The 25,911-nt window shown below is 31.6% G+C and overlaps 4 protein-coding genes across 4 annotated transcripts; 3 read left to right on the top strand and 1 right to left on the bottom strand.

Moving 5' to 3' along the window:
- The first annotated feature begins 267 nt into the window (after positions 1-267).
- Positions 268-4,849, top strand: BGLU40 (beta glucosidase 40). The gene is made up of 13 exons (XM_022054815.2): positions 268-681; positions 1,738-1,804; positions 2,256-2,314; positions 2,387-2,462; positions 2,553-2,624; positions 2,727-2,814; positions 2,931-3,186; positions 3,276-3,391; positions 3,495-3,718; positions 3,851-3,882; positions 4,038-4,140; positions 4,315-4,423; positions 4,524-4,849. The coding sequence occupies exons 1-13, from the start codon at positions 538-540 to the stop codon at positions 4,705-4,707; spliced, it is 1,530 nt and encodes a 509-aa protein (XP_021910507.1). The 5' UTR covers positions 268-537; the 3' UTR covers positions 4,708-4,849.
- A 425-nt stretch (positions 4,850-5,274) lies between these two features.
- LOC148268743 (NAC domain-containing protein 26-like) lies at positions 5,275-6,851 on the top strand. The gene is made up of 3 exons (XM_088213196.1): positions 5,275-5,964; positions 6,196-6,479; positions 6,564-6,851. Exons 1-3 carry the CDS (start codon positions 5,433-5,435, stop codon positions 6,687-6,689), a joined length of 942 nt encoding a protein of 313 aa, XP_088069322.1. The 5' UTR covers positions 5,275-5,432; the 3' UTR covers positions 6,690-6,851.
- A 9,792-nt stretch (positions 6,852-16,643) lies between these two features.
- UGD1 (UDP-glucose dehydrogenase 1) lies at positions 16,644-19,180 on the top strand. The gene is made up of 2 exons (XM_088213197.1): positions 16,644-16,802; positions 17,429-19,180. Exon 2 carries the CDS (start codon positions 17,439-17,441, stop codon positions 18,879-18,881), a length of 1,443 nt encoding a protein of 480 aa, XP_088069323.1. The 5' UTR covers positions 16,644-16,802; positions 17,429-17,438; the 3' UTR covers positions 18,882-19,180.
- A 1,553-nt stretch (positions 19,181-20,733) lies between these two features.
- LOC110823978 (uncharacterized) lies at positions 20,734-24,038 on the bottom strand. Its single transcript, XM_088213198.1, has 3 exons — positions 23,321-24,038; positions 22,544-22,695; positions 20,734-22,437 (listed from the first exon to the last, which is right to left on the bottom strand). Exons 2-3 carry the CDS (start codon positions 22,686-22,688, stop codon positions 20,936-20,938), a joined length of 1,647 nt encoding a protein of 548 aa, XP_088069324.1. The 5' UTR covers positions 22,689-22,695; positions 23,321-24,038; the 3' UTR covers positions 20,734-20,935.
- Positions 24,039-25,911: the final 1,873 nt, after the last annotated feature.

Below are 25,911 nucleotides of genomic sequence, written 5' to 3' on the forward strand. Positions count from 1 at the left end.
TAATATTCTTCTAATATCTCAAATGACAAAAATATTTGTATAATTTTTAAAAAATGATCACGTCATTTAAATAAGACTAAATATATATAATATACAAATAAAACAAAATAGAATTTAGATAATAATGAAGGTGGACTAAAAGGCATAATGCGTGAATAAGACAATCCAAACCATTACAACCAGAAAAAGAAAGGCTCGAGTGAAGCAGAAACCCCCCCAAAACCGTGTGAACGTACATCAACTCCTTTATTATACATACAATATCTATATATATGTATATGTATATAATTTCTGCTCACTCCGACAATCTATAAATTACAACCACCTACTAAAGCCCAACTACAATATTTGTCTCCAAATTTTTTCTCTAGTTCACATTCCCTTTCCCTCTTTCTCTTTCTATATGTATAGTCTTTGACTCCATATATACTTACGCTTTGAATCTGTATTTTATCCAGTCACCAGTTCAATCTTGAAGAATCTGTAATTCTTTCTCCCGTTCAATTACGAGTTTGTTTTCTTGCGTATTGAGGAGTCATGTTGTTAAGAAAACACATAATTGGCTTGATAATGGTGACGATTATGGAGGTATTGGCGATGAAGAAATGCATAGCGTCAGAGATCAACAGAAGCAGTTTCCCGCCGGGTTTTGTGTTTGGGACCGCTTCTTCTGCTTTCCAGGTTTCACGCATTAATTCATTTCTCTCTCCTTCCATTTTCATTCATATTGTATATATTACGTGTCTCTCTCTTCTGCTTCCTTTAAAATTAAACAGATCATCGCAATTCGTTTCTCTGCAATCCGATTCTGGAAATCGTTTCTCTAGAATTTCACGTGATTTTTTTCACATCATATGACAACAAGTGGTTAAGAGTTTTGTTTGGCAGCGCTGACGAACAAATTGATTAATTACACTATTTTTGAGATTTAAAATACATTCCAATAATTTCATTTGTCCTCATTTGAATTTCAGAATGCTTTCGGTTTTGAAACTCATCTTAAATAGAATTAATAGTTGATAGTTACTCCGTTGGCCAGAGTGCATACTCTGCATGACGTCCTGAATATGCGGGAATATAACTGTACTTGACTTGTTGCTATCTACTCCTTCTAATTTCTTTTTTTTTTTTTAATTTTTTTTTCCAATATGCAGAATGAAATTTTAGTTGATTATTTAGACTTAATTTTTTTTTTTTTTCTAAATTCGTAGATATATATAGATTTAAGTTATACAGTGTATATTCAGTTTATGGAAAACGTAGTGCACAATCTTTTACATTGAAAACAATTAATTCCGTATATGAGTATTCTTTTTTTGGGGGGTAATCTTATCTGAACAAATAAAGTATATAAAATTATTTGTTAAATTTCTTTCTTAAGACAGAAGCAAAAACTAGATTCTTATACGTTGTACATTTATCTTAAACAGGTATATATGTACATGTACAGGAATCTTTTTGCATGATCTGTGTGTGTGTGTATATATTGAACTTTATATGTCAAATTTGACTTGATTGTCCTGTCCATTAAAATGACAGCTAAGCAGACAATGAAGCCTATCTGTTTGAAATATGAAAATGGAATTCTGACATAAATTTATGGTTTCTGTTACAAAGTGAACACAGAAAAATACTAAAGCAAATGTATAATATATCTATATATATATATATATATGTATATACAGAGGCTAAGTTGATAATTGGATTAATCAATATGACAATATTTTCTTCTCTCAGTACGAAGGGGCAGTGAAAGAGGATGGAAGAGGACCCACCGTTTGGGACAAATTTTCACATTCTTTTGGTATTTTTCTTTTATTTCCTACTTTGTTTATAAGAAAGAAGTGTATTTTTCTTCAAGTCCCAAAATATATTTATATACATATACATATATAGCTTAAGTTATTGTCATAAAGTAGCGAAAGTTTTGGTGGTGCACAAAAATTTATATGAAATCTCACGGTATGATAAAATAAAAAGACAATAATTATTTGCTAGTGTGAATTCTACGAAAGAAAAAAATAATTATAAAGCCGAGTAAACAAAATAAGTAATGGAGAATCTTTGATTCAACCTCAATAGTAATATGAGGCCAATCAATTCATTTCTTTTTTAGTTGGCCTCAAATCAATATACATATTTCATTGATATTCATTTGTTAAACACAATTGTTTGACATACTATATATTATCAACTGTAGTGGCATTATATATGAATCCACCTAAAAAAATAAGTTATTGAAAATAATTTTGCAGGTAAAATTGCAGATTTTAGTAATGCTGATGTCGCAGTGGATCAGTATCATCTCTACGAGGTAAACTCCCATACATGATACCTACATACATATAAAGGAAAGATTTATAATAACAGCTTGTGGTGGAAACAGGGAGATGTACAACTTATGAAGGATATGGGAATGGATGCCTACAGATTTTCAATCGCTTGGTCTAGGATTTTTCCCAGTAAAGTCTTTTACACTGAGATAGTCATAAACTTTTTATCAATATAAATAGTCTAATAAAACTGTGATATCATTAAATATATACAAACAGATGGAACTGGTGAAATAAATCAGGCAGGAGTGGATCACTACAACAATCTCATCAATGCTTTACTTGCTAAAGGTGCATACCCTTCAAATTTCACTATATCCTTTGTACACTTTTATTTGAATATATGAAGCAATTTTGAGGAGAAATTATATTATCAAATTGCAACAAGTTCAGGAATTGAACCATACATCACGCTTTACCATTGGGACCTTCCTCAAGCGCTTGAAGATAGATACAATGGATGGCTGAGTCCACAAATTATGTAAGAATCAACACTCACAATTTCCTTTGCTCCAGCACATTATATGTGTTTTCTGCAGTACAGATTCAACATTTAATCAACCGAATTAGCTGATTTGTTGAGTTTCATTGTTACAGAAACGACTTTGCAGTATATGCAGAGACTTGTTTTGAGAAATTTGGTGATAGGGTGAAGCATTGGATTACATTCAATGAGCCTCACACATTCGCCATACAAGGTTATGATGTAGGCCTCCAGGCGCCAGGACGCTGCTCTATTTTGCTTCGTACCTTTTGCAGGGCAGGGAACTCTGCAACAGAACCTTACATTGTTGCCCACAATGTCCTCCTTTCTCATGCAACAGTTGCTGATATTTATAGGAAAAAGTACAAGGTGAAATGAAACTTGGTTATTACGCTAAGAATTTAATCAAGAATGTTATTATCAGATAACAAAGCTAACAACACTTGCTCCTCTTACAGCCAAATCAACATGGATCACTTGGGTTATCATTTGACGTAATTTGGTATGAACCAAAGAAAAACACCACAGAAGACATTGAAGCATCTCAAAGAGCCCAAGATTTTCAGCTTGGCTGGTAATTTGATTACCATTCTTTCGTTCAATACCTTCTAAAATTTAAATATATTTTGAAAATGTTTTTAATTTTGTAGGATTGATTATACGTTTTATGTTTGTAGGTTTTTGGAGCCTTTGTTTTTTGGAGATTATCCAATATCAATGAGGAGTAGGGTAGGAAGCCGACTGCCTAAGTTTACCACCTATGAGACTGATCTTGTTAAGGGTTCTTTGGATTTTGTTGGAATTAATCACTACACTACATTTTATGCAACAAACAATAAAACTGGTATAATTGGTTTTCTACTTAATGACACTGTTGCAGACTCGGGTGCTTTTACCCTTCGTAAGTTAAAACTGATCTTTCTTTTTGTGAACTTCCGTTTAAATTTTGTTAAAAGAATATATATATATATATAGTTTTATACCATACTAGTAGTTTCTGATCGAAGGTACTGCACATTTTCATTACATTCAGCATTTAAAGATGGAAAAGCAATTGGAGACAGGGTACGCAATACACTCTCTATTATTTATTCTCTTCTAGTTACTATTTTACACCCCCTCTTTCACCTGACCTTGTCAATGTCTAACTTGTGACGAACAAAAAGACTAGTACTCTTAAGATTCAGAAATAATGTTTTTATTTCTTTCTGAAATGTCAGGCAAATTCTATATGGTTGTACATAGTACCTCAAAGCATGAGAAGCCTAATGAATTATATCAAGAAAAAATATGGAAACCCAATAGTGATTATCACTGAGAATGGTAATCTTCTAAAAGCTTTTATTTGGAGACATTCATATGTTATAATAAAATTGAACACAACAGCAGATGTATTTCATTAAGCTGTGCATTTGATGACATGGCATATAAGAGTGTTATTTCTTCGCATTCTAATTTGTTTCAGACCAAATTTTTGATAACTTATTGTATTTACAGGGATGGATGACCCGAATAATCCTCTAATCTCCCGAAATAACGCATTAAAAGACGAAAAGAGAATCAGATACCATAACGATTATCTAACCAACTTACTTGCTGCTATCAAGTATGTTTTGCATTTTCATTCTTGATATTCTAGTATGTATTTGAAGTGAGCAAAAGTAATAGTTGTTTGGGTTTGTATGTAAATATATATGCATATGCAGAGAGGACGGATGCAATGTAAAAGGGTATTTTGTTTGGTCTTTGCTGGACAACTGGGAATGGGCAGCGGGGTACACTTCAAGATTTGGTCTGTATTTTGTGGACTACAATGATAAGCTGAAGAGATATCCAAAGAGTTCTGTTCAATGGTTCAAGAACTTCCTTACTCCTACTAGATCAAACTAGTTTGTTCTTAATTAGAAGGAAATGATGCAATTTGATCTCAGTGTATTGGTTTAAATGGGTTTAATAATGTAATTTGTTCCATATAATAATTCTTAATTATATAATTTTATATTAATAATTACTGCCAGAAGTTTTAATTAAACAGTTTTTATTTTTGTAAAATATAATTTATTTTTATTAAATAATTGGAGAATATATATATATATATATTATGCATATAACAATTTTATCATAATATTTATCCAGAATATATTTAAAATTTGTTGAAGTCTCCATCTAGAACTTATCAGAATCCTAGCTGCCCTTTAGATGTTGGTGGATTATAATAATAGATAATTTAATGGTATTATATATTAAAGATTAATTTCTGTTTGCATGAGATGAGAAATACCTTCAAAATTTAAATCTTTAAAAATGGCAGCTAACAGTTAAGTTTACTTTACCCATATTTATAAAATGTCTTTAAATTTGAGAAATTATTAAAATTAAATATTTGATATGAGAAATATAAATTTTAATTTCCGCATCGCCAAGAAGGTGCTTCCGCGGCATCTTTAACTGCCCAACCGTTCTCTACTTACATCTATACATACACAACAACATCTCCCGCCATATTATTGCGCCATTCAAATTCCACCCTCTCTCTCTCTCTCTCTCTCTCTCTTCCCACTTCACCTAAATACTTACTTACTGTTTCGGAGAATAATTCAGAATCTTCCTCAGCTATGGCGTCTGATGCAAACGCTAATCCACAAACTTTCTCTTCCACAGGAGCACAGGATAATCCAGATTCTTCCTTACCTATCGCAACTGCTCCATCTTCGGATCCGAACGATAATCCAAAAATTTCCTCTGGTAGCTCTGTTGGAAGTACAGAGGATAATCCGAATTCTTCCTCAGCTAAAGACTCTGTTCCAGGTTTCGGAACAGAAGAAAATCCAAAACCCTCCTCAGCTCATAAAGGCAAGGCCTCTCATGCATGTTCAGATGAAGAACTGATGGAAAGAGACAAGGGGAAAAAACGGATGGCCTCCAGCTCGTCTAAGAGGAGCCGTCAAGGAGAACTTGATGCCGTAGTTCCTTCAACTACGCCTGTAGGAGAGCAGATATTAGCACGAAATTGCTATCATTTTCAGCCGAGTGATGAAGACTTGATTGTAAAATTTCTAGCGATGATGATCGGGGGTAATGAGTTGGACGATCACATTATCCAAGAGGTTGATCTGTACTCATATGATGCTGATGAACTTTCAATAAGTAATTTCCCTGGCAAATTTCTTTGTTAATTGCCTCACTTTAACTACTTTTGTGTTCTTGAGGAGAAAACTGTCTTTTAAGAAGTAGGCCCTGGGATTTGCTAGTTTTCTAATAATTAGCCAACGATTTTGTCAGCCGGATCTTACATATTTATATATGTATGTATAATTGGAAGTTTTCTTTAGCAAAAGAGGTATGAACATATTTGTATTATTGGTTTGAGATGTGCAGAGAAATTCAGGCATTGCCCGGGTAGAATGGCCTATTACTTCGTCGATCTAAAAGAGGAAATAAATGAATATCTCATACGGCCCACAAGGAGTGGGTACTGGACGACTACTGAAACGGATAAGAAGATTTACAAGCGGAGTCTAGTTGTTGGGTTCATGAAGACTCTGGTGTTCTACAAAGGGACGCCACCTTATGGGCGCGAAACCCCCTGGGTCATGCACGAGTACAATCTTAATCCCAAAGCCATTCCACCTGATGTCTATCATGGTGACGTTAGGGACAGGGTATGTTATAATTTGTTTTGAATTCATTTACAAAGACTTAACAGTGCGGAGGTGATGATATCTGTTTTTGTTGCCGGATTGCAGACGCAGAGGATTAGAGTATGCTTGGTGAAACACAAGATGGAAAGCCACTACGTCTCACCAATACCCCGTATATCATATCGAGTAGATGAAGATGCTTTTTCCGGAAGACATGCTGGAAGAGGTTGATCAGATAGGCAGCAGTCATTTACATTTTACCAGCTTTGATATGAAGAAACGTTTTGTCTTGTAATTCAGAAATTCTCGAATTTGGTGTTTTTGCAGTTTCTCTTTCAAAATTCTTTGATCAATTTCTAGTTTGAATAACATTTCCAGTCTCCTATTGGTACATTCTTCTTCTATAATTTTTCAAACCATACATCTTTTATTAATTTATTTATTTCAACTCTTTGATTAACGGAGGGCGAGGTTTGATACTTGATTTTGTGTGTATACGATGATGCTTGAGAGAGTCCTGTACACTTCTACCATAAAATTCTTTGATTTCTATTTAAATGCCTTCAACAAGAGCTTTGATGGTTGATCATCATTGCTCTGCCTTTTGTCGAATGCCATGGCAGCCAAACAAGTTCGATTTTCTTTAAAATATTAGGCTTCTCATAAATGTACTTTTGTTTATTATAATCCGTCTATAAATTAATGTATAAAATACAAATTAATTATATTTATTAAGTTAAAAAAAAATGTATATATTTATTAATTAAATAATACATATTCTCTAAATAATTAAAACAAAATTTACCAAAAAAGAAATTCATTAATAATATTTGATAATATGATAAAAATTAAATATAAAAATATGAAGTGGAGTTAGTGGCAGTTAGAGAGTTTGAGGATGTAACCCTCATTCAACAAAACCCGATTTCCGTTATAACAGAATAATAAAAACCACAACATACATCCCTTTTCTTATGAACAACACTCTTGCATAAACTCTCCTTCAAATTTAAATTACAACTTCTCCCTTTAAACTAATATAGCTTCTCCTTTAAATTCACAATCCTCCTCGCTTCATCAAACCATGCTCTCTCCTTCAATTTCAGACAATATCAGCAAGTTGTAGAAAGTGCAGTAAAAGATGTCGGATCCTTCTTTATTGTCAGGTGGAGTAGATGCAGTAAAGTTGATGTACTTGTCATGATTTCTTCTGAAGGGAGGAAGACTCTGTCAGCGGGCTTCAGATTTTTACCTCCTGAGAATGTTCTTCTTCTCTATCTTACAAGATAGATCGATCATTGGTTGTCAAATTCAAAACGTCATTGCTGAGTTTGATCTATAGGAATATGATGATGTTCAGCTCCCGATAGGTGATTTAGTTTGAAAACTACTGTTTAATTTGATTTCTCATACTGTCTTTGCTTCATCCCTCTTTTTATTTATTTATTTATTTTTAATCTTGTTATACTTATAAAAGCGATTTAATATGTTCACTAGCTTGTTCATCCATGCAACAAGCATTAAATTCGAGGAAACGTCCTTAGTTTACTTTTCAAATCAAACTAGTTTTTAGTTTAATGATTATGCTCGTAAGTCTCAATTTCAAATGGAGTTGTTTCTCTTCTTTGCATATTAACAAATACTATAACAGTCTAGCACATCAGTAGAAAAAGAAATCTGAAAAGGCAAATAAGATGAGTTACAAAATGAGGAATGATCAAATCGTTGATGACATAGTTGTACAGGACTGCCACTCTGAAAAAGCTGCAAAAATTTGTGCATTAGACTTCAATTAATAAATCTCATCTCTTGTTTCACTCTTGTAATCAGCTTCTTAGTTGCAGGGTTCTGGATTATGCAAAATTGGGATGAATTAAGATTTTGGAATATATCTTGTTGGCAAATTATCCCTCAATTGATGAGTCGAGCCATATTTTATCGGCCATCTCCACATGGGCTACATTCTTTTGTAGTTCTCTAATAAATAAATCTAAAAACTACGACATAACTATGAAATTATATTTCTCCCATTTCGTGAGCCTTTTAAAAGTTTCTTTAAAAAATCATTAGTAAAACAAAGTTTATTTTTATCAGGAAATAGTAACAATATTTAAAGGATTTAAAACAAGGATGGCTCATCGATGATAGGAACATTGCGAAAAGAAAGGTGATGAATGATCAAGTGGAGTTAGGTTAAATTGGGAGTTGTTTGTATTGTTATTATTAGGAATTTTGAACATAATTTACTTGGCCATGTTGTTAGGTATGATAAAAATAGAGAAAAAAATTAGTTATACTTTGATACTATGTAAATATTATACTAATTTATTTATGTCATTGATTTGATACCAGAAATATACAATACAGAAAATAAATGAATAAAAATTGGTGTAGCAAATCTCCTAAAACCTTATACTGGAATTATTTAAAATTTACGTTTTAAATGTAATACTCAGGTGGGTACAAAAGAAAAAATAATAATATATATTAATTAATTAAAAAAAAGAAGAAGAATGCAAGGAGAAGGGGAACAAACCACGTGGCAAAAAAAAAATATATATATATATATAATAAAATAACAGAAAAAAAAAGAAAAAAAAAAGAGAAGAGAGAGAGGAAGAGAGCTGAGTTCGAGCGGGTGAGAGATGAGTTCGAGCTGAGTGAGGATCGAGGCCGAGAGAGCAGAGTGAGAGGAGGAGCCTTAGCTGCGTGAGGAGGAGGCGTGAGATACAGTCACGAAGGTGAGACGTCATAATAAGGAGGGAGAGAGAGAGAGAGAGAGAGAGTAGAAGAATGAAGAAGAAGAAGAAAAATAAAAGAAGAGAAGAAGAAGGAGAAGAAGAGAGAGAGAGAGATAGAGAGAGAGAGAGAAGAAGAAGAAGAAGAAGAAGAAGAAAGGAAAAGAAAGAAAAAGAAGAAGAAGAGAAGAAGAAAAAAAAGGAAGAAGAAAGAAAAAAAAAAAAAAAGGAAGTTACGGGAAAGGAGGAAGAAGAAGGAAGGAAAGGAAAAAAAAGAAAGAAAAAGAGAAGGAAAAGAAAAAAAAAAGAAAAAAAGAGGAAGAAAGAAAAAAAAAGGAAAAAAAGAAAAAAAAATGATATAAGAAAAAAAAGGAGAAAAAAAAGAAGAAAAAAAAAGAGAGAAGAAATAAAATAAAAAAAAATAGAATTAAATTAAGGAAGAAAAATAGAAAGGTGGCAACTAAATATGATGTTGGTGTGTCGCATGCGACCACGCATGCTAATTTGATCATCAATGTTTAATATTTTCGATAACACGCATATGATAACGCGTGGTGATGTTGGCGACCAGAACTACGTGTTCTAAGGTAAAATTCGTTCTTAATTTCGCGTAATATAATTTTTAAAATTATTCATAATTTAATATATGTGTTTTTATTATAAACGAGTAAAATTATTCAAACAGTATTCGGATTTCTGAGATAACTATAAATCGAGTTAGAAATGATTCTCAAAATTTTTTTGATCACACCATATTTAAGAATTATGTGTAATCTGTATGGATACATAAATTATATATTTATGTAAATGTGTACATCTATAGTGTATTATATGTGAATATTTAAATGTATGTGTAATATAATATAAATATAATTAATATGTCTAATTTGTATTTGTGTGTGTTTATATAGTGTATATATATACGTTATTACGCATGTGTGTGTGTATATATATAAAAATATACGATGAATAAGATATGAATTGATAAGAAGAGAATTGATAAGAACAGAGCTGATAAGAACAAATACGTGAATACATATATATATATATATCTGGTATGTTGTGTATGATTGTGTACACGTATTTAAGTATGAACGTGTGTGTATATATCAGTAGAGATTGTGTGTGTGTTTATATTTAATTGTGTGTAAAAGTTAGTAACTTAAATTAATATAAATTTTAGATTTTTATATAAGAAACTAAATAAATTAAATAGATCTGTAAAACAAACACCAAAAAAATTGAGAAGTGTAAGTTAGTTAAAAAAATAGACTGAATAAACCACTAGGAAGGCAATCATACGAAAACTGTGAAGAGTAAATAAGAGACTTAATTCGTTAGTTATACATCGAGGAGGGAAGGGTGCGTGTGTGACTGAAGTTCAGCAGGTATAATGAACCTGTACATGAATAGAGTCTGAAACCTAATCCAGACGTGGATAGCTATTTGTGAGTGTGGGTCACCTAGTAAGCTGTGGCCATTGTAAGATTTGTGTGTGTGTGTGTGTGTGTGTTATCTATGTGATAGTAGGATCCATTTCGCATCTCCTCGATAATATAATGGGCATCGCGCGATGGTAACTTAATTAAGTTTTAAAAGACTAAATAATGTGAAATTATAAATCTAAGTTGAGTGATATATGTGTGTGAATAAACCTATTTTGGTTTGAGGAATTTGTAAATTCATGAGCTTGATTTGAAAGGAGAATAAGAATTAGATTAGAAGAGTGAGGATTAAAATATATTTTGTGTAATGATTTGTTTTGTTGTGTATTTTGATTGTGATACTTGTTTGACATTTTTTTATGATAAAAATTATTATATTTTATATATTATATGAATGTATGTACGTAAGTCTCTATTATAAAATTATTTTTCTTACTGAACTCGTGAAGTTAACCAAAATTCATTTTTATTCAGGTCAAATGAAGTCAAATATTAAGGAAATATGACGAAGAAAACTTTATTAATTTTTATTTTAATTTTATAAATTAATTTAGATGTCTCAATTATTTGTTTACAAATAATTATTCAGTCATAAGTGATATGTATTAAAGTGTAGTTCCGCTGTATATTTAATATTTATCTGTTCTACTAGTTAAAAATGTTGTGATAATATTCATATTCATCGACATTAGAGTTCTAAATGTTACATTAAAATTATCTTTTATAATTAATTAAAAATTCTAATAGACATGGAAAATGTTAATAGAAATATTAAAACATGATTTACCAACGTCTAACTTCATGTATGTGTTGGTACATCTCGATCACAAGCGTGCATGTCCGGTTATGTTGTTAACCACCTATTCTTTACTATTAGGCAACTTCTCTCCAACTACCACTTTATTTTTATTTCCATCTTTTTTCTGAAGAAGCAAAAGGAGATATATACGTATCCATACATATGATTTTTTGGTATCTTTATTATATACATAATATATATATATGACTTTTTTGGACCCACCAACTCTTCTGTTTCTGTCATCCGAAGCTTTCTCATAAATTTTCCATTTATGTATACCACTTCATCTTCACGATTTTCTTCTGAAATTTTTCAATAAAAATATATATTTCTTTGTCATCTAAGTCAATTTAAATCATCTGGAGCGATAAATTTTGATACCTACTAATTTAAATGTCAAGGTGAATCGTTTTAAATTTAACCTACACGAGTTTGTGTTACTGACATATTAAATTATTGATTTATAATCGAATAAGATTATGTTTAGATAAACTAAAGATAAATTATAAAAATTTTATTAGTTTGTACTATATTTTATAAAAATATTACTTTATACATAAACTATATACAGCAATATAATTAGTTATGTGCATATTTAAATTTATCTTACAAAAATGTAACTAAAGAAAATTAACTTAACTAGATAGTTAATATGTTTTCAGTTAACAACTAATGAGAAGGGGAAAAAAAAAAGATGATTGAAATACCTCTCTCAATCTGTGTACGATTTAGTCTTCCTTCTCTATCCATCTTCTTCTTAGTTTTTTCTTATTATCATGCATCTACGAGATTTTTAGAATTAAACCGGCCGTTTCTTAAACTAAATTATACTTGGAAGCTCCTAGAAAATCTTCTTTTACTTATTGTTTTTAGTTCATTCTTTGAATTCCAAAGCCACAAAAATAAAGCTCACCTCTCTTTCATTTTTCACCTAAAATTCACCTTATCCTATAACTAAAAGATAAAGAAAATGCTTTCTTTCTTTGCATGATTTCATTTTGTTTTCTACAAGTTTATTATCTACTCATCGATCGGTGTCTTCTTTTTACCCTTAGACCCCCCCTGTGCTCAGCCTCTAAAATCTTCATAACTCCCATGAAGGAGGAAATCGTAGAGCCCCTCCTTATTCTCTTCTCCTACTCCTACTCCTACAACTTTAAATCATTTCTCTTTCTTCTTTATCACATTTTAAAACTTGAAAATAAACAAGATTCCTTTATTCTTTTCTCTAATCACTACCGAATAACATCGTCAAAACTCAAATGTAAACGTAATGGAGAAAAGCAAGGAAGTTTGATTAGTTTGGAGGATGAGCAACTCAAATCTAAAAGCATTCAGTTAAGAACAAAACAGAAGAATTTCTTTTTTTTTTTTTTTTAAAAAAAAAAAGGGAATTAGGAGATAAAATATATATAGGTGTTAGTGCATAAATATACATATACGGCAGATGAGTACACATTTTATATATATGTGTGTGTGCAGCATTTATTTTTGTATGTCCATGTATATATATGTGTGTATTTGTAGATAAGTACATATGCAGTATATATATATATATATATATACATGTTGGTGTAGTTATACATATGTATACATTAGGTATGTGTGTGTGTCTTATGTATATAAAAATATATGCGCAGTGTTTATGTATTTGTGTCCATATATACGCACATATATGTTTGTGCATTTATAAATATATATATATATATATATGCAAAAAATATACATATATATACGTATGTGTTGGTGTAGATGTATATAATAAATACAGAGGGTATGGGTGCGTGTTGTGTATATATATACATAGAGTGTTCATGTACGTGTATATATATGTATACACATATAAATATTAGTGTACATGTGTGTGTGTGTTATATCTATATATATATATATATATATGAATATATGTAAAAAACATAGTAACTAAAATTTAGGTTTTGGAACTTTTGGAAAAAGAAATGTTGTAGGCAAGTTCTAAGAAGATTTAGGAAAGTAATCTTACAGCAGAATTAAATTGGGAACAAATTGATGGGTAAAATTAAACTAATAAAAAAATAAAATAAAATTAAGGAAACTGGGTCCTAACATTGAATAATTGTGATTTTCTACACAGATTTAAAAAATCAATTTAAGAACTGAAATTCGTGATAATCAATCAGTTTACGAAATTTAATTCAAACTTGTAAAGCAGTAAGAATTAGATCAGTTTTTTTATTCGAGACTCATATTTTTATAAAAATTTTAATTATTGAATTTAAAATAATTATTTAAAATTTTATACATTATTTTTAAATTATGTCTTGGTGTGTGTATATATATTTAAAAAAATCTGCATATAAATGTAGATTGCATGTGAATGACTCTCTGTAATTGTATATGTAAATTGATATGGATGCAAATATATAATGTGTTATACACACATATGCGTAATTGGATGTGAATTTTTCTTTTAAAAAATAAGATCTAAAAAATATTTAAGTTTCTAAAGTTGAGATATGAGATAGAAGTAATATTTGAAAAGAAAATAACTTACCGGTTATCATAGAAGAGAGTATACGAACTTGGTACATAGGGTGAACCCTACTAGAAATGTGTCCTCAGTCGTACAGGGTTGATAAGTCTTATACGAGACAAGGTTGGGAATTGGTTTAATTACGCTCATACCAAATAGGGTATTAAGATGATTTATAATTGTGGTGCTCATTACTGGACGAGATATGAAGACGATAGATGAATTATAAAAGAAATATTTTATATGTCCATGTGTAGTAATAGAAATAACAATATGTAACGAAAACAAAAATTATAAGTAATCATGGTTTCAATGAAATGGTAAGAAATCCAAAGTTTCATATTCATTGAGATGTGTAATGATTGTGTTTCTCACTGTGATTCTAACGATATCTTAATATTGTGTATGGATGATTGCGTGAACTGATAGTATTATTTTTCCTGAACATGAAAACTATCTGAATACATACCTGACATGGTTGATGGTATATATGAATAAAACGAAATTATCTGCATATAAATCTAATATGATCTGATGATATTTATAAATAAAAATAATATGTACAATATTTAAATATGAACATGTTTGGAATAGATAATGAAAAGTATAAGATTCTTGATTGTTTTCTTAGGTTATATTTAGCGATAATGATAATGGATATGATTGTCTTTTAAATTAGATTCATTTAAATTTAAAGTACGGTGTGATATGTGAAATTATTGTTATGCTTGGGATTTTGGTTTAAATAAAATCTACATATGTTTTATAAATTTAATGTGATGGATGAATGCATATCTTATTTATGGGCACTGTCTATTTTTTCATCGAGTACGTGAAGCTCACCCCAATTCACACGTCCTTCAGTGCAGATTAATTCATATCAAGAGCACGTTCAAAATCGAAAGAAAACTCTTAATAAACATTTAGAGACTTTGAGAGTATTATTTTGTAAAATAAATTTAATTACATTATAACAATGTAATATAAAGAGTTTTAGTGAGTCTCATAATTTGTAGCATCGTACATCAGATATATGATTAAATTTTAAATTTTAGAACATTAATACACATATTTATAAAATTATATACATAGATTACCACTCTTTTCTCTCTAGAGAATTCGAGTCTTTACAAAAAATGTTTAACTTATTTATCCGATATTTGAAATAATAGAGGGTAAGAGATTAGTAAAGTCTATTACCTACCTTATAGTTGGAAAAGAAATTTATCCATATAGGTAATGTCTAAAAAACCTAAACTATTTTCTAATTTTTTTTTTATTTCAATGGTATCCCTTTAATAAGAATGACATTTATGTTATTGCTATTACTAGTATTATTGCTATCATCACTACCACCACTATCACCATAATATCAACTGTCACGATCACTATTAACGTTAACACTACCTCATCCCAACCACTATCCTATTCGACCCTTACTATCATGACCATCACCGTCATTGTTACTCTTGTTACCGATATCATCACTACTGTTCGTGTTGTCATCCACGTTGTAGCCACCTCTACTATTGTAACCTTTAACGTTGCCATTATCATCATACCTATCTTTGCGTCTACTATCTATATTATCGTTGTCGTTATTATTACATACTATTACCGTTACCATCAATATTTTTCGTCACTATTATTATTGCTGACGTCATTGACATTGCATAATAATTGTTACCATTGTCATGGTTATTATTATTTTCACATTTACTGCCATCGTAAAACTATTGGTACCGTATAAAAATTTGTTTTGGTTAACAAGTTGTTTCTGGTTAAATTATATGCATATTATTAAAGTTTTCATGTTACAATTTGATGTTATTATTTCTTTAAGATAACATTAGTATCTTACAAACTGAATAACTTTTTAAATTGCTTATTTTCACATCATGTTTATATACATATACACATATATATTAGTTATTTTTATGCTGCTTCTTTTTATCATAAAAATTAAAATCTTTATTTTTGCGATTTTATTATTTCATAATTAGTATATTATACGAATTTAATTTAATTTTAATATTAGTTAAAAATATAATTGAAATTAATAAATATATATTTATTACATATTGATTAAATACTTATTTTTAAAACAGTAAATTCACTTGTAACGATATTTATTTTCAGACAATTATTAACTATATTATAATTCAGAACTATAACTTTTTTTTGTAATAACTTGATTTCTTAAGTTATAAATTATTTTAAAATATAATTTAAAATGAAAAGATTTATCTCTTTCCATTTTCACTTGGATATATTTAAAAATTAATAAAACAGAAAGAAATACATTTAAAAATTTTCAGTTATATAAAAAAATTACACATTTAAATAATTTTACGAATTTACAAAATTAAATTTTAAGAGCAAAATTTTAGAACCTTGTGAGTAATCTAAAGACAAAAATGAAAATTTAAAAAAAAAAAAAAAAACCTTAAACATAATTTACGTTTGTGAGTTTCAGATTTGTATACGTTTTTTATGATACAAAATAACCATATTCAGTAGATATGATGAACTATAATAAAATGTTTTTTTATTTATAGATTGATTATATTATAATTATGGTAGTTAGCATGCGATCATAACGTGTTATCTTCTCAAGGAAATGAAAACGTGTTGAATGTAGCGTTTCTGTTCTTTTCAACATAATTTAATATATAAATACGAAGGGTGAGATCTCTAGGTGTGTATATATCTTCGTGCGCGTATATATATAAAGAGAGGAAGAGTCTAAGATCCCGTCATCTTTTGACAGAAGAAACTATTTGTCTTCATCTATCTCCTCCTCCTTCTGCACCAGATCTCTCGGTTTTTTCTCCATCCCTCAACCAAAAGGTAACTGATCCAATTATTTCTTGTATGTTTCTTCTGGTTCATGTGTAATTCAATTTTGCATTTTTGTTCTTCTGTTTTCCTCTCCATATGTTCTTCTTTGTTTTTCCTTCACTGGGTTGAATTGCTTTTTTCCTTTTTTTCGTGCGATTCGTGCGTTTGGCTCTCATTGTGCGCATAGGTTATATTAATTTCTTGTCAGATCTACGAGCTAAATTTGATTTTTCGGGATTCTGGTTTTCGGTCGAGGCAAAATTTCGTAACCTACATTAATCCCATTTCATTGATCTTTGATTTCACGTTGTGCTATCTGTTGTGCAATCTATGAATCTGATCTTGCTTTCTGTTACGTTCAGAATCTATTAGTTTATTTGAAATCAAATTACGGGGATAAAAACATCAGATCTTTATTTAATGCGGAATCTGTACTACAAAAATTTGGATTTTCAGTGAGATTTAACCGATCATTTTGTCGGCATTTTGATTTTTTGGTGTATTCCTCGTTCTTGTTCATAATTAGTCGTTATCGGATTATCAATTCTTCCGGTGTTTATTAGCTTATAGGTATATATCTTAACATGTATCGATCGTGAGTTCCTTTATCCAATTTTGATCTATTTATATCTCAGGCTATTAACAATGGTGAAGATTTGTTGTATTGGGGCTGGGTATGTCGGTGGCCCCACTATGGCTGTGATCGCTCTGAAGTGCCCGGAGATTGAAGTAGCTGTTGTTGACATTTCCGTGGCAAGGATCAATGCCTGGAACAGCGACCATCTCCCCATCTACGAGCCAGGGCTTGATGATGTGGTGAAGGAATGCAGAGGAAGGAACCTCTTCTTTAGCAGTGATGTAGAGAAACATGTTTCAGAGGCAGATATTGTTTTTGTTTCAGTCAATACACCGACAAAAACCCAGGGTCTTGGGGCTGGAAAAGCTGCTGATTTGACTTACTGGGAGAGTGCTGCTCGTATGATAGCTGATGTATCAAAATCTAGTAAAATTGTGGTTGAGAAGTCAACTGTTCCAGTCAAAACAGCTGAGGCAATAGAAAAGATCCTGACCCACAATAGCAAAGGCATCAATTTTCAGATCCTCTCCAACCCAGAATTCCTCGCCGAGGGAACTGCAATTCAGGACCTCTTTAATCCTGATCGTGTCCTCATTGGAGGAAGAGAGACCCCCGAGGGATGCAAGGCGATTCAAACCCTGAAAGATGTTTATGCTCATTGGGTCCCTGTGGATCGCATTTTATGCACCAATCTCTGGTCTGCTGAGCTCTCAAAACTTGCTGCCAATGCCTTCTTGGCACAGAGGATCTCCTCTGTTAATGCTATGTCAGCCCTGTGTGAGGCAACGGGGGCAGATGTATCCCAAGTGTCGCATGCCATTGGTAAGGACTCGAGAATTGGACCCAAGTTCCTGAACGCCAGTGTGGGCTTTGGTGGATCATGCTTCCAGAAGGATATCTTGAACTTGGTCTATATTTGTGAATGCAATGGCCTACCAGAGGTAGCAAATTACTGGAAACAGGTTATTAAGGTGAATGACTACCAAAAGACTCGCTTTGTTAATCGGATTGTTTCCTCAATGTTTAACACTGTTTCGACCAAAAAGATTGCCATCCTAGGGTTTGCCTTCAAGAAGGACACTGGTGACACTAGGGAGACTCCAGCAATTGATGTGTGTAAAGGGCTGTTACAAGATAAGGCTCAGTTGAGCATTTATGATCCACAGGTTCCCGAAGATCAGATTCGAAGGGATCTTGCAATGAAAAAGTTTGACTGGGACCATCCGGTTCATCTGCAGCCGCTGAGCCCTACTGCTATCAAGCAAATCAATGTTGTCTGGGATGCTTACACAGCAACCAAGGATGCACATGGGATTTGCATCCTGACTGAGTGGGATGAATTCAAGAAACTTGATTTCCAGAAGATTTACGACAATATGCAAAAACCTGCATTTGTATTTGATGGTAGGAATATTGTGGATGTTGAGAAGCTGAGGGAAATTGGATTCATTGTGTACTCCATCGGTAAGCCACTGGATTCATGGCTGAAGGACATGCCAGCTGTGGCATAGAGAGAACAAAGCATAATCCGGAGCAGCAGGTTGAGGTTGAAATGATTTTGAAGGAGGACTGACATCCTATAAATTCTTTGTCTTCTTACAACACATTATATTCCTTTTAGAATTGGGATTCCGTTATTTTTTTCTTTTTTTTTTTTTTTTTCTCTTGGTCCTTTTTTTTTTTCCTGATACTGTAGGGTCTGAATCTCCTTTTCTTTAGAGAAGATTCTGCATTTGGTAAGTGGTAGGATAACTGGATTTGTTACTTGGTTTAATATATAATAAAACACTAGACATCATTATCATTTCAATATCAATTTTCTATTTTATTATAACGATCCAGTGTCTGCTCTGTTGCTCTGCTTGGATTGGAAGAAAATTATTTGTTGTTCTGTTGCAGTGCAGTTATTAAGTAATTTCATAGGAATGTTTGTCAGTTCACATGGCAAAGAGAATTTTTCAATGTCTCACAAATCACTGCCTGCTTACGGTATTTTAATTAAATTACTATGGGTTTGGCAGCATTTGTATAATCTCCCCCACTTGAGACAAAATGGAAAAAAAAGAGTTGAATACTTTTTGTCATTATCAAATGAACACAAAATAAAAACCACTTAATATAAGGAGGTTGAATTCTGAGCTGAAAAGGTTGAATATATAAGAAGTTAGAAGCTTTAAAGTCAGATTTTCTTAAAAAATTGTATTATAATTAATGTTTATAAAAATTTATATTAAAAAATAACTTAATATAAAATGATAATTTAAAATAAAGAGACAAAAAATTTGTTTTGAAAGAAATTACAAATTTCCTCCAGACTGCACTAACAGCCAATTCTACAGAAAGATATATAGACTATACTCTGCTCTCAAAATCTTCATAAAAGACAAACATTAACAACTTAGTTCATCTGACTCAGCTGCAAATTTTAAAAATTTTCTGAATTTTATTTATAGATTCCTACTGAATTCCACAAAATCTTATTGAGTTAAAAATGGTGGCATACAATGGAGAACTCATAAATTTATTTCATTAGGGCATCTGATTGCTCCTAAAATTAGTAGTAATATACATCTAGATGCATATGAATGAAATAATTTATAAAATACATATATTCTAAAAACATATATTAATTATTAATTATTAATCATTGGTGTCAGAGCTTATGTTTTTTCTCCCTTTCAGAATCACGAGTTTCAATGAAGCTATACGTATATATATATATATATATATATATATAAGTTAATAGAAAAAACTTAGCCTCACGTTATTTTATAAAAGGGTCCTCCTGTTCTAGATCTCTTATTGCCTTCCAAAGGAACTCACACCAAAACTTCTCAGTTTATATATATATTTTTATATATTATTAGGTAACTATGTTGGTCTTTGTTTTAGTCACAACGCAATTGTCTTTAAAATTTTAGTTTAACATGCTTTGATAGATTATAAATTTATAATTAAATGAAAACCCAGTGAATTTTTATAGCTTTTCACTTGGTCAACAGTTAATTGAGTTTTAATAAATATATACACATAATTTTATCAATAAAAATTGCTTTATGGGCTCCCCAGCCTGCTTGCAACCCAAACTCTGGCCTACAAATTTCTTATGAGGAACAATCAAATAGATATATGAGTAAGAACTGTCCGACAGTTTGTTTCATCTGCACTTTATTACTTATAAATCAGGGTCAACCTTTTTCCACTTTACATCAAAGTCTAGTTCGAAGTATCTACACCAGAGTAATTCCTTGTGCTATACAACAGTCAATTATTCACTTTCCAATTGAAAGATTTCTAGAGTAGCCTTATGGCTGTGTTACGAGAGAGAGAGAGAGAAGAGAGAAGAGAGAGAGAGAGAGAACATGGTGCAATTCACAAAGATTCCTTGGTAAGCACTTTGACATGCTCAACATTACGTTCAACGAAACGCATTTACAGAGAAAAAGGAAAAAGTTTGGTAGGCCAAGATCTCCTAAGGACAAATTTTCCTGAGTGACGAACCTGTGACCAGTCCAAGATGGTTTCACATCTTGGCCCCAAGAAATTAGGCAAAAACTTGATGCTTTTAGTCGTTTCTTGTCTTATTATTATCCCAAATATCCTGCCCAAATATCTCTTCAATGATATTGCAAGTGGGTAAAAAATCCACACCCTTTATCGGCCCGGTTGCATACCTGCCATCCCAAACTTTAGCATCACAGGGATCAAATAAATACATCTGGCCTACCAGATCATTGAATCCATCAAGCTTATTCCGTGAAAATGGGTTAATATCAGTCTTTACACTGCTCTCACGCACAGCATGCCTAGCAACATCAACCGAAACGCATGAACTGACAATATTGGGTTCAAATGCAAATGACATGCACGAGTCATCCTGAACATTGAAATTCTCCTCAATACTTCCTGATATCTTATCTGCACAATGAATAGCAGGATCAAGCCCGCTATTATTAGACAACCTCACAAGACCTGATTCTGATGAATTACCTGTCGCACAGTCTGCACTGCTAGCACCTCCACTATAATCACCAACATCACCATCACAACCATCACTGTCACCGTCATCATCGCCGTTGTTTTCATCATCATCTCCATCATCATCACTGTCCTCTTCTCCGTCATTATCTTCTTCAAATGTTGGACATGCCTTAATGATTTCATGTAAAGGGGACTCAATAGCAGAGTCTTCATCCTCCTCTGGAACCTGAACTCCAAAACAGCCTTCATGGCTTCCATGCCATTCATCATCATCACTGTCAATGTCCAGCAAGTTACATCTATTCTGAGCACCCCGCTTCTTCACCATAAAGACATTGAAGTAATAGCTAACAAGCTCCTTTTTGTCTCGAGAAGGAAATGCTGCTGCTAAATGCTTCCAAAAATTTTGACCTAATGAGAGGGGGTTGGAGTAAACAACCTCGTGAAAAAGTTCTTCTTCTTCCTCGCTCCATTTATGCGCAACTTCTTCACCCATCTCATAGAAGCCCAAATTCACAAATTTTTCGTATCCAATTGTGTTTACTAAAGTTTCTCTTGCCTCCAGGATATGTTGTCGCACACATCTCCCAGAGCCTGCATCAACACAGACACAATCCTTTCTTCCTTCTCCAACATTATCACCATTGAGTCCAGATAAAGAGGAATCAGGCATTGGAATGACACATGTCCAAATGAGCTTCACTTCATCTTCATTATTAACAGTGCATGTTAGGTTAGATGCATCTGAACCATCTAATTTGTTCTCTTCCTTTGTGTGCCTACTATCTAATAATGGTATGGTAGCTTGATGATTTGGTCCAATAGGAATTTTTCTACGAGGGGAGAGATCCATGAGCAAAGAATAAGCATCCTCAAAGGGACGGAAAGTCCTCCGAGGAAAATCAAACTCAAAATGTTCCTGGGAAGCAGATGACTGATCTGTAGTTGCAGTCTTAGCATCCTCAGCAGAAGTGCCTGTGACCCATGACAAGGGAGCACCTGTCTTAACATTTGAGTCCTCATCAATTGTGTCATCTTCTGATTCCTCTTGTTCATGAGATTTATAAAAGGTTCCATTACCCTCATCTAAGCACATAAACCAATACCAACCAATATTAGAGCATGGACTGGGAAATTTAACTATTTAACATGTAAGCTATTATCAAATGCAAGTAAAATGACTACATCTTACCAGATATACCCAGTTTAGTTAGGGCATTATTAAAGGGAACAACTTCCACAAATTGGGTTAGCTTATTAGGATAGTTAAACTGTCTTGGATGCTTAAAAGGAAGCTCCTGAAATTCCTCATCGTCAAAAGGTCGCTTAAATCCCATTATCAACCTGCATGACAAACAAGAAGTGAGCACCTAAGTGAAAGTTCAGGAGGAAAGTCCCAAAAGAGAAAGATTCAGGACATTTATATCCTAGGAAAACACAAATGAGGAAAAAACATAACATATATATCCAATAACATCCTATGGGAAACAGTGTTTACAAGTCAAAATACAATAAGGGGCAAGTCTAAAGAAATGTAACAACTATTCCTGGGAAAGCTATTATTGAAGCAAGAGCAATGAAGAAAAGTATTGCCAAATTCTGCCTTGAAAAACTGCGACTTTAAAGGCACTACCAAATGGAGCCTATAATATCTTAAGCACATTCCAAAGTAAGACTCAAAGTGTATTTATGACGGTATTAGCCATTACAGGAGACAGGAAGCATTTATCTCGAAGTAAGAATTATGCAACTGTCTTCATACGACATAGAATATGCCAGTTGCCTAGTCGTATGCTGATGGTACACTGCTAGTTTGCAGGAAATTATATTTGCATATAGGTGCCCAGCCAAAAAAGGTAATATTCACAACCAGCATTTACAAATTAAAAATAAAAGGAACCAAATAAAGCGAGAAATTAGAACTACTATAATAATTAAATTTGCAACAATTTAAAACAAGAACTATTACCTCTCTAAATGCGTACGGTTCAACAACAGGAGACTTCACCAGAAAGAGGTCAAGATGAAAGATCAATTAAAGACTCTAGAAGCCTCAATTGATATTCAAGGAAGACTGAATTTGATATTAAAACCAATTAGAAAGGGCCAATGAAGGTTTCCCCAATCGAATTTGACCAAACAGCAAAACCCTAAAAAATTTTCGAAACCCTAACCCTAGATTGCGAATCGCAAATAATACCACAAAATTAACGCCTCAATATCCAATGATCAGCCTCTTAAAGACGAAAGAAATCAAAGCCCTCTAAAGATTAACAGGTCTAACAAGTCAAACGAATCGAAAATTTCGAAACCCTAAAACAAGGACAGATCTGAAGTTATGTACAAAATTAAGACCTAATTATAGAGGAATATTAACAGAAATTGACGTCCGATTGAAATCAAAGAATGATCGGTAGATTAGATGGCTCGATCGAGGAGATCGAAACCCTAGCCCCGGAGATCTCGAAAATCAACGGCCACGTTCGGAAAAGGCACAGATTGAAATAAAAGAGATATAATTGAAAAAAATTAATGATGGATTTGAAGATTATACAAGAAAATCAAGAGAAAACCGCAGATCGATTCCAGAGAAAATTTGGGTAGGAAGAGGATAGCAGACAATCGAGGAAGACGAGGATACGGTTCGTGCTTTTTGTAAATGAGGAAATTCGATAAAGAAACTCCGGTCGATTTGAAAACCGGCAACCTGGTCCTTATATTAGCTGGACATTCTTATTAAGGCTAAACCGGGTTTATACGTCCGGGATTGCATTTACTTATATTTTATTTATTCAAAATTTTCTTTTTTTTTCGTGGGAATCCTTTGTCAATTTGGCTCACCTATTTTCCCTTCTCTTTTTTCTTTTCTTTTTCTCCTTTCAGATTTTAACTTTTTTATTAAAAAAAAAAAAAATCTTCACCGCTGAAAAATTCTGCTTAATTAGATATATAATTTGTGCTGGAGAGAGATCATATAATTAATTATAATAATCAATTTGATAAAATTGTAATTACATAGTTACTATAATTTTTAATTTTTTAATTATACAATTAATAAAAATACAATACATGATTCTTTTTTTTTTTTTAGGCAAAACAATTTTTAATCAAGCAATTTTATTTTAGTACAATTTTCTGTTAAAAAGATAACAGAGTTTTTTATTTCAATAAATTTTTAATTTTGATAGAAGTGTATCACATGTCTTTTTAAGTGTGGCATTTTAATTACAATAAATTTTTAATTACACATTTATTAGGATTTTTTTTAATTATATTAGTTTTAAAATAAATGAACTTTTATTAGTATAATTTTTAATTAGACACCTTTACTTTGAATAAATTTTTTAATTAAACAAGTATAATTTTAATTTCTGTAGGTTTTTTATTGGAAGAATTGCAACATTTAATATAATTTTTAATTAAATGATTTTAATTTTAGTAGGAATTTTAATTAGAATGTTATTACTATATTTCTTAATTGACATTTTAATTTCAATATACTTCTTAATTAAAAGTCAGAAAATTTTAGTTAAAAGTTTTTAATTTTAGTAGAATTTTCAATAAATATTATTTTAATATTTATTATGATTTTTAATTAAATAATTAGTAAGATTTTCAATTAGATAATTATTTTAATAGAATTTTCGGGTTTAGACAATTATAACATGGGTCTTTGTTAATTATGCAGTTTTTTATTTTTGAGTATAAAATTAATTGTTACAGTAAACAAATTTGACAAATTTCTAATAAGACTGATAAGGAATGTAGCTCTATTATGATAATTGCAGTATTTTAGAAAAATACTATTATGATGATTGCAATATTCTAGAAAAATACTATTATGATAATCGCAGTATTTTAGGTCAACTCTATTATGATAATTTCTATATTTTAGGAAAACAATAGATTTATATTTTCCTATTTTCTACTATAACACTCTTGTATAAATATTCACTATTGTTAATGAAATATAATTGAGTCTTCCAATCTTTTATAGTATCAGAATCAAAACCCTAGATGCACCATGTTTTTCACTTAAAGCCAAATCGTTAATAGTGATGTCTACATGGCAACTGCTAATACGTATCAGGAAAATGATACATGGCAATTAGTTCCTCCTATCCAAAATAGAATATTGTTGGGTGTATACGGATTTTTAGAACCAAATAAAACCCTGATGGTTCTGTTGAGTGGTATAAAACCCGCTTAGTTGCCTAAGGGTACACTCAGCATCCTGACATTGATTTTATAGACACCTTTAGTCCGGTTATTAAGCCTGCTAAAATTATGCTTTTTTTTTTCATTATTGTCTCTCGAGGATGGAAAGTTACTCAGATTGATATTTGTAATGTTTTTTTGCATGAGTTCTTAGAAGAAGAAATTTATATGTCTCAACCTCTAGGTTTTGTAGATCGACAACGAAAAGATCATCTTTGTTTGCTCAAACGGTCTCTTTATGGCTTAAAACAGGCACCCAGGATGTTGACCAAAAGGCTCACAGATACTCTATGTCAATTTGGCTTCTCTAGGTCTAAGATTAATCCATCTCTTTTTTATTAC

Source organism: Carica papaya, chromosome 2, assembly GCF_054855325.1.
Source record: "Carica papaya isolate Zhongbai chromosome 2, ASM5485532v1, whole genome shotgun sequence".
In the NCBI taxonomy this organism is placed as follows: Eukaryota; Viridiplantae; Streptophyta; class Magnoliopsida; order Brassicales; family Caricaceae; genus Carica; species Carica papaya.